This window comes from Sciurus carolinensis, chromosome 9 (assembly GCF_902686445.1).
Source record: "Sciurus carolinensis chromosome 9, mSciCar1.2, whole genome shotgun sequence".
NCBI classification, from domain to species: Eukaryota; Metazoa; Chordata; class Mammalia; order Rodentia; family Sciuridae; genus Sciurus; species Sciurus carolinensis.
In genome coordinates, this window is record NC_062221.1 from 64,783,970 (window position 1) to 64,801,382 (window position 17,413).

General features: G+C 34.9%; 2 protein-coding genes across 14 annotated transcripts in view; one reads left to right on the forward strand and one right to left on the reverse strand.

The window, feature by feature from the left end:
* Positions 1–17,413, reverse strand: part of Acap2 (ArfGAP with coiled-coil, ankyrin repeat and PH domains 2) — a 127,293-nt gene that overhangs the window by 70,740 nt on the left and 39,140 nt on the right. For 12 of the 13 annotated variants that reach the window (XM_047563536.1, XM_047563535.1, XM_047563530.1 and 9 more), the window contains exons 2-4: positions 16,075–16,132; positions 6,338–6,457; positions 5,492–5,545 (exon numbers count right to left, since the gene is read on the reverse strand). In XM_047563536.1, the coding sequence (XP_047419492.1) occupies positions 5,492–5,545; positions 6,338–6,457; positions 16,075–16,132 (232 nt within the window). Of the gene's footprint in view, positions 1–5,491; positions 5,546–6,337; positions 6,458–9,267; positions 9,285–16,074; positions 16,133–17,413 lie in introns of those variants that run through there. The other variant, XM_047563533.1, reaches the window with a different exon arrangement.
* Positions 12,413–12,847, forward strand: LOC124992584 (40S ribosomal protein S24-like). Its single transcript, XM_047563538.1, has one exon. It carries the CDS (start codon positions 12,483–12,485, stop codon positions 12,837–12,839), a length of 357 nt encoding a protein of 118 aa, XP_047419494.1. The 5' UTR covers positions 12,413–12,482; the 3' UTR covers positions 12,840–12,847.

Below are 17,413 nucleotides of genomic sequence, written 5' to 3' on the forward strand. Positions count from 1 at the left end.
AATGTCTAGCGGAATATAGCATACCATTACCTGTCTTGGAAAAGTATGTGTTGGCATCTTATAAAGATGTCTGAAGTAAAGACCAATCCCAGGAAATTCTCATTCTTCTGGGAATAAGGAAGTGTTCTATCCATTTTTACAAAGAAAATAAATTACAAGATAATCCAAATCATGTCGTTTTTAAAATGACTGGATAATCTAACCCTAATGTATACTGAATCTTTCCTTGATTACCCAGAGTGTTTTATCATTTTCAAATATTTATTTAAGTCCATAAAGTCATTCACAAATGCTATCTCTGAAAATCCAAACTTTTACTAAAACACAAACTGATATACCAAAACTTCAGAGTTACAAATTGTTACAGAATGTAAAGCAGGTCCCACTGATAAATACCTTTTAAAAAGCACTTTTTTCCTTAAGTTTCTTTTATTCTGAAATATTATATAATTATGATTCCATTGCAGAACATACTGCTAAAGTTCTTTATATAAATAAGTTTTCCTCAAATTTTAACAAGACTATAAGACCATATTTAAATTCTTTAATAATCAAAAATGTTTAATAGTTTTAGAATTTTTTATAATTAAAATAAACTAGTAACCCCCCTTCATTTTACAGAGGAATGTAGAACTTAGAAAAATTAAATGATTCCCCCAAACAGAGAATTATGTAAACACTGGGGATATAAATCTAAAAAAGAACTGTGGTCCCTATCCCTAGTCTAATTAAAGCAAAGCATAATAGTGCTATGAAGCTTTACCACATATATTAGAATTCTGGTTCGAGTACATATAAGTCACTCCTACTGGGTAAATTTAAAAGTAAAGGTTAACAAAAAACAGAAAGCCACATAATACAGAAAGCACAGCAATTAAGAAGGAAAGAATCAATAGCTCACAAAGTCACTGTTACACCTATTCATTGGAAAATTTCTGAGATGCTGCTATAGGAATAAGGGAATAAACTTAGAAAGGCTCTAGACATCCTGATGTAACATCAGACACAGTTCCCCATGCATCATGCATACAGGTGTAAATACAAGCACACAAGCTCACCAAGAGGTAGGCAGTGATCTGCCCTTAGTGTACAAATTATCTTTCTAAAGTAATATGAATTTTACAGTTAACAGAGATTGTGCAGTCTCTGTAGCTCAAGAAACAGTTAAAAAAAATAAAAAGATTAAATTCCCTTGTCTATTTGTTGTGCTTTGTTATTGGTTTAATAAATCTTTATTGATTGGATGACTTTAAAAAATTAGGAATTTTTATAAATTTGATTTTTTAAATTATTTATTTATTTTTCAATTTTTTACAGACTGCATTTTGATTCATTGTACACAAATGGGGTACACCATTTCATTTCCATGATTGTACATGATGTAGATTCATACCATTCGTGTAATCATACATGTACACAGGGTAATGATGTTTGTCTCATTCCACCATTTTTCATACCTCCCCTCCCTCTCATTTCCTTCTACATAATCTAAAGTTCCCCCATTCTTCTCTCACTCCCCACACCCCCACTCCCATTATATATCATTCTCCACTTATCAGGGAAAACATTCAGCCTTTGGTTTTTTTGGGAGTGGCTTGTTTCACTTAGCATGATATTCTCCAATTCCATCCATTTATTTGCAAATGCCATAATATTATTCTTCTTTATGGCTGGATAATATTCCATTGTGTATATATACCACAGTTTTTTTATCCATTCATCTGTTGAAGGGCATCTAGGTTGGTTCCACAATCTAGCTATTGTGAACTGAGCTGCTATAAACAATGACGTGGCTGTGTTACTGTAGTTTGCTAATTTTAACCTCAGTCTCACTAATCCTGCCACAAGGAAATCCCATCAACCATGTACTCTTCTAGGTAGTAAGAAATGAACATAATAAAGTACCTGCAGTTGTAGAACTCAGAAGAACAAACAATAAATTAAATACATATATTTAAGACCATATATGTTGAAATGTATATGGGTATAAATATGTATATATAGCCCTGTTTATGTATAAGTATGTGCTTGTAAAGGCAGGATAAAGTGGTAGAAAGTGACCACTGGGTTTAGAAGGTCTGTCTGAGAAGTAGTGACCTAAATAAAGTGAGGAAGAAGAAATATTGTGAGGAAACCAGCCACACAGAGATATGGAAGAACATTCCATGCAGAATGGCAGCAAATGCAAAGGCCCTCAGATGAGAATTACTGTTTGGAGACCAGCCAAGAACCAGAGTGAGCCAAGAATAGAGATAAGATCAGAAAGTTATGAGGAGGAACCTGATTATATAGGGTTTGGCAGGTTCTGGGTAAGACATTATTCCAGATATGCTGGAGAACCACAGGAGCAGGGCAGTATTGTGGATTCATTTATATATTTTAAAGCTCATTCTGGCTTCTGTATCCATAACTCACTTCAGAAGGGCAAAAAGAGAAATACAGACACATGCTGGGAGGTTACGGTAAAAAGCCTAAAGAAGAGGTGGTAGTATTTTAGACTGGGAGGCAGCAGAGAAGCCACTGATAGTTGGATTTGGGGAATATTTGGATATTGCATATATGGAAAAGAGAAAAGCCACAGAAAGAGTTTTAAGGATAAAAATTAAGTCGTACAATAATTTTCCTGCTAAAGAAATTTTCAGAATTACAGTCATGAAGAGTGGTATGCTGAAAAAAAAAAAAGAGTGGTATGCTGGCTGCCTGTGGGCTCTCATCTCCCCTCTTGACCTTCGACAGTCTCCTCTTCTAAACTGTCAGAGGCTAGAAGCTTGTAAGGCATATTTCCCAGCTCTACCCCAACCCGAAAGCTGGGAAGTTAATATCTGGCAGTGGAAACTGATGGAAAATTAGTAGACAGGAGAAAGTTAAAAACCACTTTTTTCCTGTTTTTGCTCCAACACAGTCTCTGTAAACAACTGTGAGCTACTCCAACTTTCAACTCAATAGTGGGACGCTTGCCCAGCATGCCTGAGGCCATGGGTTTAATCTCTAGTACTGTCAAGTGCCTGTGTGTGTTGGGGGGGGGGGGGGAGGGCAGGGCGGATATTATGGAGAATACATTTAATCTGTCAATTTAAAATTAATAATATTTTGATTTTAAGTGGTACTAGCAATTGAATCAGAGTATCAGGCATGCTAGGCAAGTGTTCTATTCCTGAGCTACACTGCCCAGGCTGGCCGGCCTCAAACTTTCCATCCTCTTGCCTCAGTCTCCCAAGTAACTGGGACTACATGCAATCACCATTGCTCCCAATGTCAAATCAATAACTGATAGGACATTTAAATCTAAAAGATCACTTAATTTCAAGAGAAATCAAGGATACTAAATATTTTTCTCTAAATCAATAAAGGCAAAAAGAAAATTAATAAGTAGTACAATTGGTATAAATATGAGATGAAACCATAAAACTCTAAGAAAATAGTAGAAAAATCTTCATGATCTTGAATTTGGAAATGAATTCCCACAGGGATGACAAAAAAAAAAAAAAAGCACAGCCAAAAAAATGAAAAACAGAAAAACTGGAATTTGCACTTCATCAAAATTTAAAATGTTTGTGTATCAAAGCACATTATCAAGAAAGTGAAAAAGAGCTGGGTTCGTTGGTACATGCCTGTAATCCCAGCAGCTCAGGAGGTTGAGGCAGGAGGATCACCAGCCCCAGCAACTTAGTGAGGACCTGAACAACTTAGGAGACTCTGTCTTAAAATAAAAAATAAAAAAACAGGCTGGGGATGTGACTCAGTGGTTAAGCACCCCTGGGTTCAATCCCTGGTACCAAAAAAAAAAAAGTGAAAAAGAGAGACTGGGTAGGTAGCTCAGTGGTAAAGCATATGTTTTCAGTGTAAGGCTCTGAGTTCAATCCCCAGCACAGAAAAATAGAAAGAAAAGAAAATCTACAGAATGAAAACAACTATTTGCAAATTATTTATTGGTAAGGGTTTAATAATCAAAAGATACAAAGAACTATACAAATACAACTTGACAACAGAAAAAAATTTAAATGGGCAAAGGAAGGCTGGAGGCATGGATCAGTGGTAGAGAGCTTGCCTAGCATGTAAATAAGGCCCTGGTTCAATCCCCAGCATTGCCAAAAAATAAATAAATAAATAAAAGACAAAGGAGATGGGCAAGTAGAGGTGGGTCTGTAATTCCAGCTGCTCAGGAGGCTGAGGTAGAAGGCTCTCAAGTTCCAGACCAGTCTTGGCAATTTAACAAAACCCCATCTCAAAATGAAAAATAAAAATGGCTGGGGATACAGCTCAAAGGTAGAACAACCTTGGGTCCAATTCCCAGTACTGAAAAAAAAATTTTTTTTAGGTTGTCAATGGACCTTTACTTTATGGGTTTATATGTGGTACTGAGACCCAAACCCAGGGCCTCACACATGCTTGACAGTCGCTCTACTACTAAGTTACAATCCCAGCCCCTGAAAAAAAATTTTTAATAAAAATTAAAAAAATAAAAATGGACAAAGTACTTTAATAGACAACAATGGTATAATAGCAAAAGATACAGAAATGACCAATAAGCACAAGACTCTCAAGTACATTATCATAAGGGAAATGTAAAACAAAACCACAATGAACTACCACTTTGTTCCTTCCATAATTTAAAAAAAATAAAAGGAAAGCAATTTCATGGTTCTTCAAATAGGTAAACACAGAATTACCATATGATCAGCAATTCCACCTTAGTATATATTTCAAAGAATTGGAAACAGGCACTCAGATACTTGTACATGTTGATTTTATAGCATCTAAAATCTGAATTACAAGTAAAATAATATATCATATAACTTCATCTTTAATATGTTGACCAAAAAAATTTAAGATTGAATTAACTAAGAACAAAAAATTAGTATAATTATCGATACATATTGATAATACAGTTGTTGATACTCTTTCTATAGACAGCAGCTTCAAAATTTATTATATGACAGTCATATTAAGCTTTTTTAAAAATATAAGTATATAACATATACACCACATTTCCAGTAAATATTTACAGTTTATAAAGCAATTTCATGACGTTCCAAATGTAACATAATCTCTCATTCTTGAAAGATAAATGCCCTCAGATCTTAAACACATATATAAATAGTTCAAAGATACAGTACTCTTTAATATTGGCAATTGATTAGATAAAATGGATATATTTGGAAGTATCTTAAGTGAAACAACTAAATTTGAAATGAGTTTTACTTCTTTATTCTTAAATTTAAAACTAGCAAAGACAGAACTGAAATGGAAAAAATTAGCTTTAATGGGAGATGTACTTCATTAATAAGTTCCTCATATTAGAATAGGAAATACAATATACTTTCTCTCTCCCTCACCCACACATACACAAAATGAACATTTAGATCCACCCAACTAAAATGTTGTTGACCAAAGTCACCAAATTCAACTTTGTTCATTCACAAAATACTGCCAAACTCAAGAAAAGTACTAAATAATTAACATGGCCATAGTAACACCTACTGACACTTACTGTGTGAAAATTTATCATTTCTTGAAGACTGTCAGAAAATTTGGTCAAACTTGTCTACAAGAAAGAAACCAAAAGAAAATCAAGTCATTTAAGAGTCACAAAAACAGGTCACAAAAACTGTAACTTTAAGCATTACTGACAGAAAAATCAAGTTACACTGTAAATAACAACATTTACTTCCAAGGACAATCTCACTAGCTCATAGGTATGCTTTGTAGAGAGGACGAGTCTACATGTAGTAACATATAAAACCTAAAAATGTTTAAGATTTGGAGTTGCCCCATCAATGGTATGAATAACCCCAAAGGTAAACTTGTTTGAGGATATCAAGACTGTGCCCCTTTAAGCATTTATGGATCAAATAATCATCAAATCACACCCATTTCTTCACCAGTTATTATTCCTCATGAAAGAACTATAACACTGCACAGTGTTGTGAGGGATCCAATGTAACCCTGGAGAGCCGGCTAACCAGAAGCTATACAGGTCCCATGCATAAAGTCAGGTCCTGTTCGTGGGTTAACATTCTCTGCTTGCACCTATAATCATGATTCTGCTGTCCCCAGTCAGGCCCTCTGGCAGATGCTTCAGCTCACCTAGCAGCAAGCAAACTTAGTAAACTGGCCAACTGCAAAGCTGGGTTAGAAGACAGATGCCAGATGTGCACAAAGCAAATCAACCTTTAAGGGCTATCTTAGAAAATAGGATTATATAACACAGCACCAAAGGGTGATAGCTTTTTGACTTCTAATTTTAATTATCACTGTAATTATTAACATGGTAAATGGGTATATAATTATGTAATGTTTTGTTGCATATGCCACATTAAAATGTAACCATACTAACCTCAACTACAGCATCATTACTAGAATACTGTGCTAGGTCTCTAATCCCATTAATGAACTGTTTATTTGCAACACAAAAGGCTTTTCCAGTATCAATCATGGCAATACAAAGCTTCACAAGCTGAAAAAGAAAAAAAAAAATTTACATCAGAGGTTGAAAATAATTTTTACAAATTACTTTGTTGAACAGTTTTGGCAAAAAACACAAGTTAACCTAGCTAAAGAAGGGAGATAAATTAATGCTTCATTAATAAATCTAAAACAGACAAATTGAATTTTTTTCTTATTGTCCATTGGTTTATAAATTTGCAGAACTATACCAAAAAAGTCGACCTTTAGGACCCAGAGGTTGTCTGATAACAACAACAAAAAAAGACATTTTATCAGTCACATTCAGTCCCATAAATTAAATTCATAAAGCTTTATTAAGTACCTCCTAGAAGAAAGAGGTAAGCAAGCAGCATGATGAAAAGTAGTTCATTTTTTTTATTTTTAACTGTGGTATGCTGGAGGTATGGTGGGTTACTCATGCCTACTGTTCTGGGCATTGTGCTGAGCCTGAGGACTGAGCATCCATCTCTCTCTCTCTCTTTCTTTCTCTCTCTCTCTCTCTCCCTCCCTCCCCCCATCCCTCCCTCCCCTTATCTCTCCCTCCCTCCCCCCCTCTCTCTCTTTCTCTCTTTCCCTCCCTCCTATCTTCTTTCCTTTCATTTCTCTTTCCTCCCTCTTTTTCCTCCTTCCTCCTTTCTTTCATTCAGACACACAATATTTTCTTTAAACAAAATCTTGGGTGAATGTCAAATATTAAAAACAGATAAAAGTGGAACTGCTCCAGATGAAGAAGGGATGGATACTTAAGGGGGTAGGAAGGAAGAACACAAAGGATAAAAAGCTAAGAAAAATGTTTTAGAAAACTCAAGAAGAATCTCAAGAGCATGATTTAAAATCATTGCCCTAAAGCTTAGAGGAAGAGTTCAAAGTAATATCTGCTTTCAAAGAGCTCTAATTCTTGCCGGCAGGCAAGCAGATCAATTCCACAGAGCAGACACCAATGCTATGACAAAACCACACAGGAACAAACCAAGGAAAAACACCTGACCTGGACTGTGGAGATCGGGAAGGATTCTTAGAAAAGGTAGCACAAGACATTGCTGAACTTCTAAGAGTTTAGGTTGAAGAGGCAGGCATTGCTGGGGATCCATCCCAGGTCTTACACATACTAGGCAAGTGCTCCACCCATGAGCTACACCCATACCCCAAAGCCTTTGATAAAGTAATGTACATCTAAAGGATGCACTTCCCAAAATGATTTGACCATGAAATTCTCTTTGAAGGAAGCATTCCCACAGAACCAATGTTCCACAGAACCCACTGTAAGAAATGCTGGCAGGGCTGGGGACAGCACTTGCCTAGTATGTGTGAGGCCCTGGGTTTGATCCCTAACCCTGCCAAAAGGAAAAAGGAAAAGAAATGCTGGCAGAGATAAGTCTTTAAAATGGTGTGCTATTTACAAAATAAAATATCTTACAAGGAAAACAATCTAAAGTTCACAAGGAATAACCAACACACAGCAAAAAAAAATTTTTTTAAAGTAATAAAGTGACATGTGCCTCATATTACATTAAAATATATTACAAATATAGTAATTGGAAGCCTAGTAGTGAATGTGAATAGACAAACTGATTAATGGAATATAACAGTTAAGAAACAGACATAAATATTAAGTATTTTATTAAACTAATATTCCAATCAGTGCCAAGGTGGGGGCAGGGAGTGAATATCTAATAAATGACATTAGGGGCCTTGGATAGCCAAGGAATAAGTTGAATTCCAAATCCTCAAATTAAATTCAGATGGAAGGGGCTGGAGTTGTGGCTCAGTGATAGAGGGCTTGCCTAGCATGTGTGAGGCACTGGGTTTGATCCTCAGTACCACATAAAAATAAATTCAACAAAATAAAGGTACTGTGTCCATCTACAACTAAAAAATATTTTTTTAAAAATTCAGATGGAATAAAGATTTAAACATAAAAGTGAAATCATAAAGCTAAAAGAAAATAGGAGTGTTTTTAAATATAATCTCAAAGTGTGAAAAGTTTTTCTGAAATGGATACAAACATCAAAAGTCATAGGAAAAAGAAACCAATAAATTCAAATAGATAAAAATAAATTACTTCTTAAAGAAAAAGAAATTAATTTAGTCAAAAGACAACAATATAGGGCTGGGGAGATAGCTCAGTCGGTAGAGTGCTTGCCTTGCAAGCCTACGGCCCTGGGTCGATCCTTAGCACCACAAAAAAAAAAAAAAAAAAAAAAGACAACAATGTGGGAAAAAAATATTGGCAACAAATTCCAAGGGACTAATTACCATAAGAAAGGATACACATTTTGAAAGCATTTTGAAAACCCAATCATACCCTAGGGGGGGAAAAAAAGGGTGACAGACATGCAAAGATAATTCCCCAAAAGGATATACAAATGTGTCTTAAATCCATGAAAAGATATTCAACCTCACTCATAATAAAAGAAATGAACTATTTCTTACAGAACAATCAAGATCAAGAGTTTGATAACATGCCATTTTAGAGAGGGTAGATAAGAAGAGGTAGGCACTTTCATACATTGTTGGTGGGACTATAAATTGGTAACATTTCTGTGGGAAGTAATTTAGCAAGAGTTGTCAAAATTTAAAACAAATCCTAGTCTGACAATTTCACTTTTTAAAATGTAGCACACATATTTGCACATAAGCCTCATGACATGTCTGAAGCAATGCACTGCAGACATGGTAAAATACCAGTCGCTATCTTAAGTGTCCATTAGTAGACAATTGGATAAATAAATTATAACATCCACATAATATAATAAAATTCAGTCATAAAAAATTTGGAGACAGAGCTGGGGTATAGTTTCCCCAAGGTAGAGTGCTTACCTAACATGTACACAGTCCTGTGTTCAATCCCCAGCACCAAAAAGAAAAAAAGAAAGGGGAGAGCTTTATGATTAATAACAAATAGCATTCAAAATATATTAAGAAAAAAATATAAAACTATTAATATTTTTGTCGGAGTGAAAAGAATCATTTGTATGGAAGAGTGCAAATCTTCATATGCTTAGAAAATTTCTGTAAGGACACACAAGAAACTAGGTCAGTATACTCCCCTAGCAAAGAGATTAGAAGATGATTAATTTTCACTGGGTACACACTTTTTTACCTTTGATTTTGTACTAGATAAGTAATATTACTTATTCAGCAAATTAAATAATTCAAAAGTAATTAAAATTCCTTTTCCCATAACAGCAGATAAAGACAGGTTAACAGTATATCATGGTTAAAAGACAGGGCTCTCAGCTCTGCTTAGGTTCAAATCCTGCTGCGATATATAACCATCTAAGTGGGCCTGGGTGACCTTAACCTCAACAAACTTTAATTTCCTCTTTTCTTCTGTGTGATACTTAACATGGTATCAAACCATATTAGGTTACTATAATATGGTAAGATAACACACATAAAGATTGAAGCACAGCTGGTGCAATGGCTCAGGAGGCTGAGGAGGCTGAGGCAGCAGGATCAGAAGTTTGAGGTCAGTCTCAGCAATTTAGGGGGAATTTGTCTCAAAATGTAAACAATTAAAAAGGACTGGATATGTACCTCAGTGGTAATGTGCCCCTGGATCCAATCCTCAGTACTGAAAAAAAAAAAAAAATCTTGGCACAAAGTATTACAGACACATGGCAAGTACTTAGCAGAGATTTGTGCTTCCTTTTCAGAAGGTAAGTTTTCTTATTGTTATTTGCTTTTCTTTTTACTAAGGAACAAACTTGAGCATCTTCATTTAAGATAAAAAGAGGTGGTAGAGAAAGGAGAAAAGAGAATGGTTAAAGCAAAATGCTGAAAAGGTAGAGGGTTTTAAATTGCATTGGAAAAGGAAGACTTTCATTACTCCAGTGGGAAGAAAAATGAAAAAGACATGAACAAATTCTAAGTTTTCAGATCAAGAACAAGAAATAAATATATTCCCATCAAGCAGAATGATGGTCATTCCACTAAGAATGAAGAACAAACTAGAAAACCTTGAGAAAATAGTGAGTATTAGCGAGAACTACTAAAGGTAGCAAGAGAAGGACATGAGGTTTTGGAAAAATTGTTTCGCATTTGAGGAACCTGTAGCTCTACCAATTGGATTTGATAGTTTTAGAACATCTCCTATAGGGCTTTACAGCCCAGGTATGGGGCAGATAATATAGTCAGACAAACAGTGAGGACTCTGCTGGGCATGGTGGCGTGCACCTACTATCACAGCACTTGGGAAGCTGAGGCAGGAGGACCACTGAGTCCAGGAAGGAGTTCAAGAATAGCCTGAACAATGCAGCAAGATCCCTTCTCAAAAGCGAGGGGGGTGAGGGAGGAAGATTCTATAGAGCACTATAGAAGGGAAATAAAGGTCTCTGAAGAGGAAAAAAATAATGTGAAACTAAGAGTGGAATGAAAGGGTTAATAGCAGCATTATTCACAATGATCAAGAAAGAGAAACAAACCAAATGCCCATCAACTGATGACTAGATGTACAAATGTGGTATACAATAGCATATAATGCAGCCATAAAGGAAGTACTGATACATGCTACAACACTGATGAACCATAAAAACATTACATTAAGTGAGCAGCCAGTCACAAAAGGCCAAATATTTTATGATTCCATTTATATGAAATGCCCAGAATAAGAAAATTCACAGAAGTTGCCAGAGGATGAAAGAGGGGAACACTAATTGGAAGTTAGTGTTAACAGGTACAGGGTTTTTTGTGGGGATAATAGAAATATTTTGGAATTACACAGTGGTGATAGTTGCACAACACTGTGACTGTACTAAAAAACATTTTGAAATCGTGGATTTTATGTTAGATGAATTTTATCTTGCTTTAAAAAAAGATAAACCCAAAAAAAGTATGCTTAAGTGAATTTTAGGAGGATCTGAAATATCCCAAGTAGAGGGACTGAAAGACTAGAAGTCTAGGTAAGCTTAAAGAACAGAAGCAGCAGTGAGGTTGAAAACTGGAAGGACTGGAGATTCGAGTCAGAAAGCAGGATATCAGCATTCCAGATTTCAGAGATTACAACTATGAGTGATGAGCCATAGAATACTGCTGTGAAAAGAGGCATCAGAATTAGCATAGGGGTCACAACCACAGGAGCCAGAGAGAGAGAAAACTGACAGAAGCAGAACCATTTATACCCTGCAACTATCCAGAGATGACAGTGGTGAATGAGATTAAAACAACTAATCTAAGCCTACAAAGAGGTAAGATTTTTACCTACCAGTAAATGTCAAGATAATCAAAATTATCAAACTAATAGCCCTAAATCATTCATTCGACAAATTTCAATAAGATATTACAATGTCATGAGCACTTTACCAGATGACAGGAATACAATCAACTTCTTTGCTATCTCTGAGTTGTAAGTAATATCCCAATTTTCATTTTTTATCTGTAAATTGAAGGTGCTACCATCTTTGCAACACTGTTAAGAAGATTAGGGACAATATCAGTAAACATAGGACTTTGTGCCCAGTATTTACATAAGAGAAGAGTTTTTGTTGTTGCTGCTTTTTTCCCCCCTCTTTTCTCCTTCTAAAGACTATCCCAGTCTCCAAAAAGCTAATAGTCTATTGAAAAGACATCAACATCTTTACTGTTTATTTCAAATTTACTATGAACCAAGAACCATGTTAAGTATGTGTATTATCTCACCTCACCCTCAAAATAATCCCATAGATAGATACATAGATACTCTTCTTTCCCCCATTTTGAAAATGAAGAAATTGAGGCACAGAAAGATTGAGGAGTCAGCCCAAGACTATATCCTGTGATAGAGCCACATTCAAACTCAGGCAGCTCCTGACTTGGTGCTCTTAAATACTAGCCTATGCTACAAACCAAAAATTACAATAATAGTTTAATAGTTTAAATGGAAGTACATGTGAGAAACAATACAATACAAGAAAAAGAACCAAAGCTTGTAGCACCGGAGCTGAGATTTAAAGGGTGTCCAATTAACAAAGTGGAAACAGCTCTTTTCCTCCCTGGGTGTCTGAGGATCTACCGCCATCACGAATGACACAGTAACTATTCGGACCAGGAAGTTCATGACCAACCGACTACTTCAGAGGAAACAAATGGTCATTGATGTTCTTCACCCTGGGAAAGCAACAGTACCTAAGACAGAAATTCGAGAAAAATTAGCCAAAATGTACAAGACCACACCAGATGTCATCTTTGTGTTTGGATTCAGAACCCATTTTGGAGGTGGCAAGACAACTGGCTTTGGCATGATCTATGATTCATTGGATTATGCAAAGAAAAATGAACCCAAACATAGACTGGCAAGACACGGCCTGTATGAAAAGAAGAAGACCTCAAGAAAACAGCGAAAGGAATGGAAGAACAGAATGAAGAAAGTCAGGGGGACTGCAAAGGCCAATGTTGGTGCTGGCAAAAAGTGAGCTGGAGATTGGATAACAGCCGAAGGAGTAAAGATTCTGCAATGACGTTATCTGCGGTGATTATGAGACTTTTTCATGAGGATTAATAAATTGTAAAAACTTAAAAAAAAAAACAAAAAAAACAAAGTGGAAACAAGCATACCAGGGAAAAGATACAACAGATAGGGAAATTAAATCTAGATGGCAACTATGATGCACTATAATGTTGCTAATGGCCAACTCCTTCTTATATAATGGATAAGTAACTGGACCCAATAAGCAATGCTATTAATGAAACATTATTCTCTAGAAAGACTCTTAACTACTGGTAGTATACATTATAAGCAAAATAGCTAAAATGAGCTAAGTCACCAAGCTGGTTTAACCTGTCACTGGCATTATTTACAATGATATAGGTGGAACTTGCCTTGCACAAAGTTCTGAAATCACTGAACTAGTCTTGGGGCATCCCTCCCAGAGCACCCCTCCCCACTTAGGCCTTCAGTGCCAACCACTTCAATAACAACCATATCTTGGTTCTCTGAGGATCCCTTCTCTATGCCAACTCTACATTTCTAAAGAAAAGAATGATAGTAGCTTAATATTTCAGGAGAAGTACATTTCATAAGGGACCAAAACCTTAAACCAGAGAAATATAAAAGTAACTAAGGAATTTTGATGGCAAGAGGAGAGGAAAGGGGATATTTTAAATAATGTCAAGTTTCCACCATGCCCTTAGTAGCCTTCTTGATAAGAGAGACTCTAGAATGGGCTTAGCTTAGTACTGAATGTCAATATTTTAATAATTTCTTTAGATTATTATTTATTAGATTATTATAATTTAAGAGTATTTGGTTTTAGGATTCTAGCAGTTTGCCTGACCCCAAACAAATGATATAAAGAAAAATATAAAAATCACTCATTCATAAAAGCAAAATAATTAGCAGAAGCATTGTCAGTGGATTCTCTTAGGTACATTAAATTTTGAGTTCCACCCACACACAATGTTTCATATGATTTAGATGCAGTTCTTCTACCTAAAAAGGATAATCATCTTCATGATACTACACTATGATTCTCTGAAAAGCCTAGCCTTTCTATATATGCTCTTCTAAAGCAACCATAAAATCAAAACAACACACATCACCTAAAACCACGAGAATGGGATCCTAATTAGAATAAGTTATACTCCATGTATGTATAATATGTTAAAATACACTCTACTGTCATGTATATCTAAAAAGAACAAATTTAAAAAAGAAGAAAAAAAAACTCATTGGAAAAAAATCAAAACTACATCTTCTATTGTCTGCTTAAAACAAAAATTAATAATAATAATAATAATAATAATAAAAGCCTCTACATATAAGCTTATATATTACATTTTAAAATAACATACTTAGTCAAAATAAAAGTATTTTTTTAAAAACAAATGGAGGGCTGGGGAGATAGCTCAGCTGGTAGAGTGCTTGCCTCGCAAGCACAAGGCCCTGAGTTCGATCCCCAGTACCGCAAAAAAAAAAAAAAAAAAAAAAAAAAAATATTTGGGCTGGGGATATAGCTCAGCTGGTTGAGTGCTTGCCTCACAAGCACAAGTCCCTGGGTTCAAGTCCCCAGCACCGCAAAACAAGCAAACAAACAAACAAATGGAAGCTTGCTACTGTTCTCAGAAATTTCCAAGTGTCCTGTGTTCCCTCAACACAGATCCTGAAGCACAGAGGTACAAAAGAAGAGCACTGAACCACAGGGTTTCTTGGTTTCTTTTTTTTTTTTTTTTTTGGTGCTCGGGATAGAACCCAGGGCCTTGTGCTTACAAGGCAAGCACTCTACCGTCTGAGCTATCTCCCCAGCCCCCAAGCACAGAGTTTCTATCCCTGTTTGTACCTCTCTTAACTTTGTAATTTGAAGCAAGTCTCCTTTGTTTTCTGGGGCTTTGGTATCCTTAAAATGGGACTAAGAACACTTGTTCCACCTACCTCACAAAATTATTGTAAAACACAAAAGGACACTGTATATTATAGTGCTCTAAAAATGATAAAATCTAATAAAATAACATTTTTAAATTTTTCCTAAATTGCTATTTAATTCTTTATAATTAATATTACTGCTTTATATAGTTTCTATACTATCCACATTGTATGTTAATGTAATTATTTCATGATTTTAAAACATGTCAAACTGTTCCTCAGAATGTTCGGCCAAATTAATATATATCATACCCTTGCAATTCAAAGCGCAGTTCATAGGCCAATATCATGGGCATAATTCTGAATCCAGTTAGAAACACAGAATCTCAGTACCCCTGATCCACTGAATCAGAATCTACATTTTTAAAAAAGTTTCCCCTAGTGATTCCTATGCACAGTACAGTGTAAGAAGCAATACTTCACACAGCAATACCATTTATAATAATATACAAATAAAGTATTTTCAAAGAAAGTATTTCAAATATATATAGATTTATCTCTAGAAATTTACAGAGATATTTTACTGAGTGATAGTTGCAAAAGAATGTTCCAACAAATGGATCAAAAGCTATATCTTACTCGTTCTAAAATTTTTGCCTGGTACATAAAAGACAATGCTTCTTGGACAGACATCTAAAAATATTATCAATAGTTAATATAGAAGGTAGAGGTCAATGTACATTTACACTTACATAAAACATGACTACATCAATTAAGTATTTTTAGCATTTGTGGCATTAGCTTAAATATGGACTATTTTATTTATATTTGAACCCAGCTCTACCTAAATTTATAAATAAGAATGGTCAGGCGATACATGAAATTCATTAGGCAACAAAAAAGATAGCTGCAGGGGGTTGGGGCTATAGCTCAGTGGCAGAGCACTTGCCTAGCACTTGTGAGGCACTGGGTTCGATCCTCAGCAACACATAAAAATAAATACAATAAAAACATGCTGTCCATCTACAAATACAAAAAAATTAAAAATAAAAGAAAGATGCAATTTTTTGGATGGAGAAGATAGGAACAAATTTCACACCATATAAAAGATGTTTAGTGAGCTTTGAAGTCAGAAGTGGATATAAATTCTTACCCTGGCACTTAGACTTTGAACAAGCAAGACCATTAATGTCTCTAGCCTTAATTCCTTCATGTGTAAAATTATGATAACAGCACTTACCCTTATACAGAAAAAAAGTAATATGAACCAATTAGTATTGTAAATACTAATTGTTATTTATGGAAAACAAGAATAGATATTTTAAAAAGTTAAAAATTTTAAAATTTACCTTATCGAGTTTGAGTTCCAATTCTGCCACATCTCCTTCTACTTCTTCCAAAGCAGCCCTAGAAAAATTAAATGCAAAATTAAGTGATTTCATTTGTTCAAATGTATATTTTACTCTTGAAAAATAACTTATCACTCTAAATAAAAAGGTAGATACTAATACTTAAAAATGATACTTCACAGCTGGGTGCTGTGGTATACATCTGTAATCCCAGTCACTCTGGAGACTAAGGTAGAAGTATCACAAGTTCAAGGTCAGCTTCAGCAACTTAGTGAGACACTGTTTCAAAAAAAACTAAAAAGGCCTCGAATGTAGTTCAGTGGTACAGCATTCCCGCGTTTAATCACCAGTACTGAAGGGGAAGAAATTATGCTTCACATGAAGTAATGATTAGAATGAACAACAAGTACTTCATAATAATGCAATAAAACAATCAACACGATTATCGTTTAAGACAATGAAAGAATACCTTAAGCTGATTTATTCAAAGTATTGTTATTCAATAACACTAATTAAAACTATTTCACATGTAGTTTTTGAAATATGAATAAAAGTTTATAGGCAAGATGCTAATCAAATAAAATCACCAAAAATCCTGCCTTCAAAAAAATTAATTAATTAATAAGAGACTTTAGAAATTGAGCCTTGAATCAAATTTCTAGACAGGAAAGTACATATAACCAAACAGCAAAGCATTATTGATGACCAAAGGGGCTTTTATTTTTAGAGATAATTAAGAAAAATATTACTTCATAATTTTGTTTCCAAAGTATTATAGTTTCTAAAAATCAGCACCAAACATTGATAAATTTTAGACTAATTCTTCTCCTAACAATATAATTTCAATATAAAAAAAAGCAAAGATCAGATTATGCAAAAAGTAAAAACTAAATAGTCAGATATTCTTCTTGACAAAAGGGTATGATGAACTATAATACTAGTTAGCACTTAATAGATACCACACTACAGGGCAACATCCCAAAATTTGAATCTGTCTGAAGCAAAATAGCAGCAACTAAGTCTTTGTAAGGATAAGATTTTACACTAACAGTAATATATGATGTAATTTGCCTACTTTAAATCATCTATGCTGTTTTTGTTGTCTGTTTTCCCCCTTGCAGTGCTGGGGACTAAATCCAGGACGGGGCACATGCTAGGCAACTTCTCTACCACAGAGCTCTACCCTAGGCCTATGCCATTTCATATACCTACTTGACAAATAAGCAATATCCCAACAGCTATTTTAAGAAGTAACTAAAATTTGTTTTAATTGGACAGTAGTGTAAGACTAGGTGCCCAAAAAGCTATTTTGAATGCTAAGATATTCTCTGGCAAGAGC

What these genes read in the sequence shown, in the direction of transcription:
- LOC124992584 (XM_047563538.1), top strand. Translation starts at nt 12,483, where the DNA reads ATGACCAACCGACTACTTCAGAGGAAACAAATGGTCATTGATGTTCTT.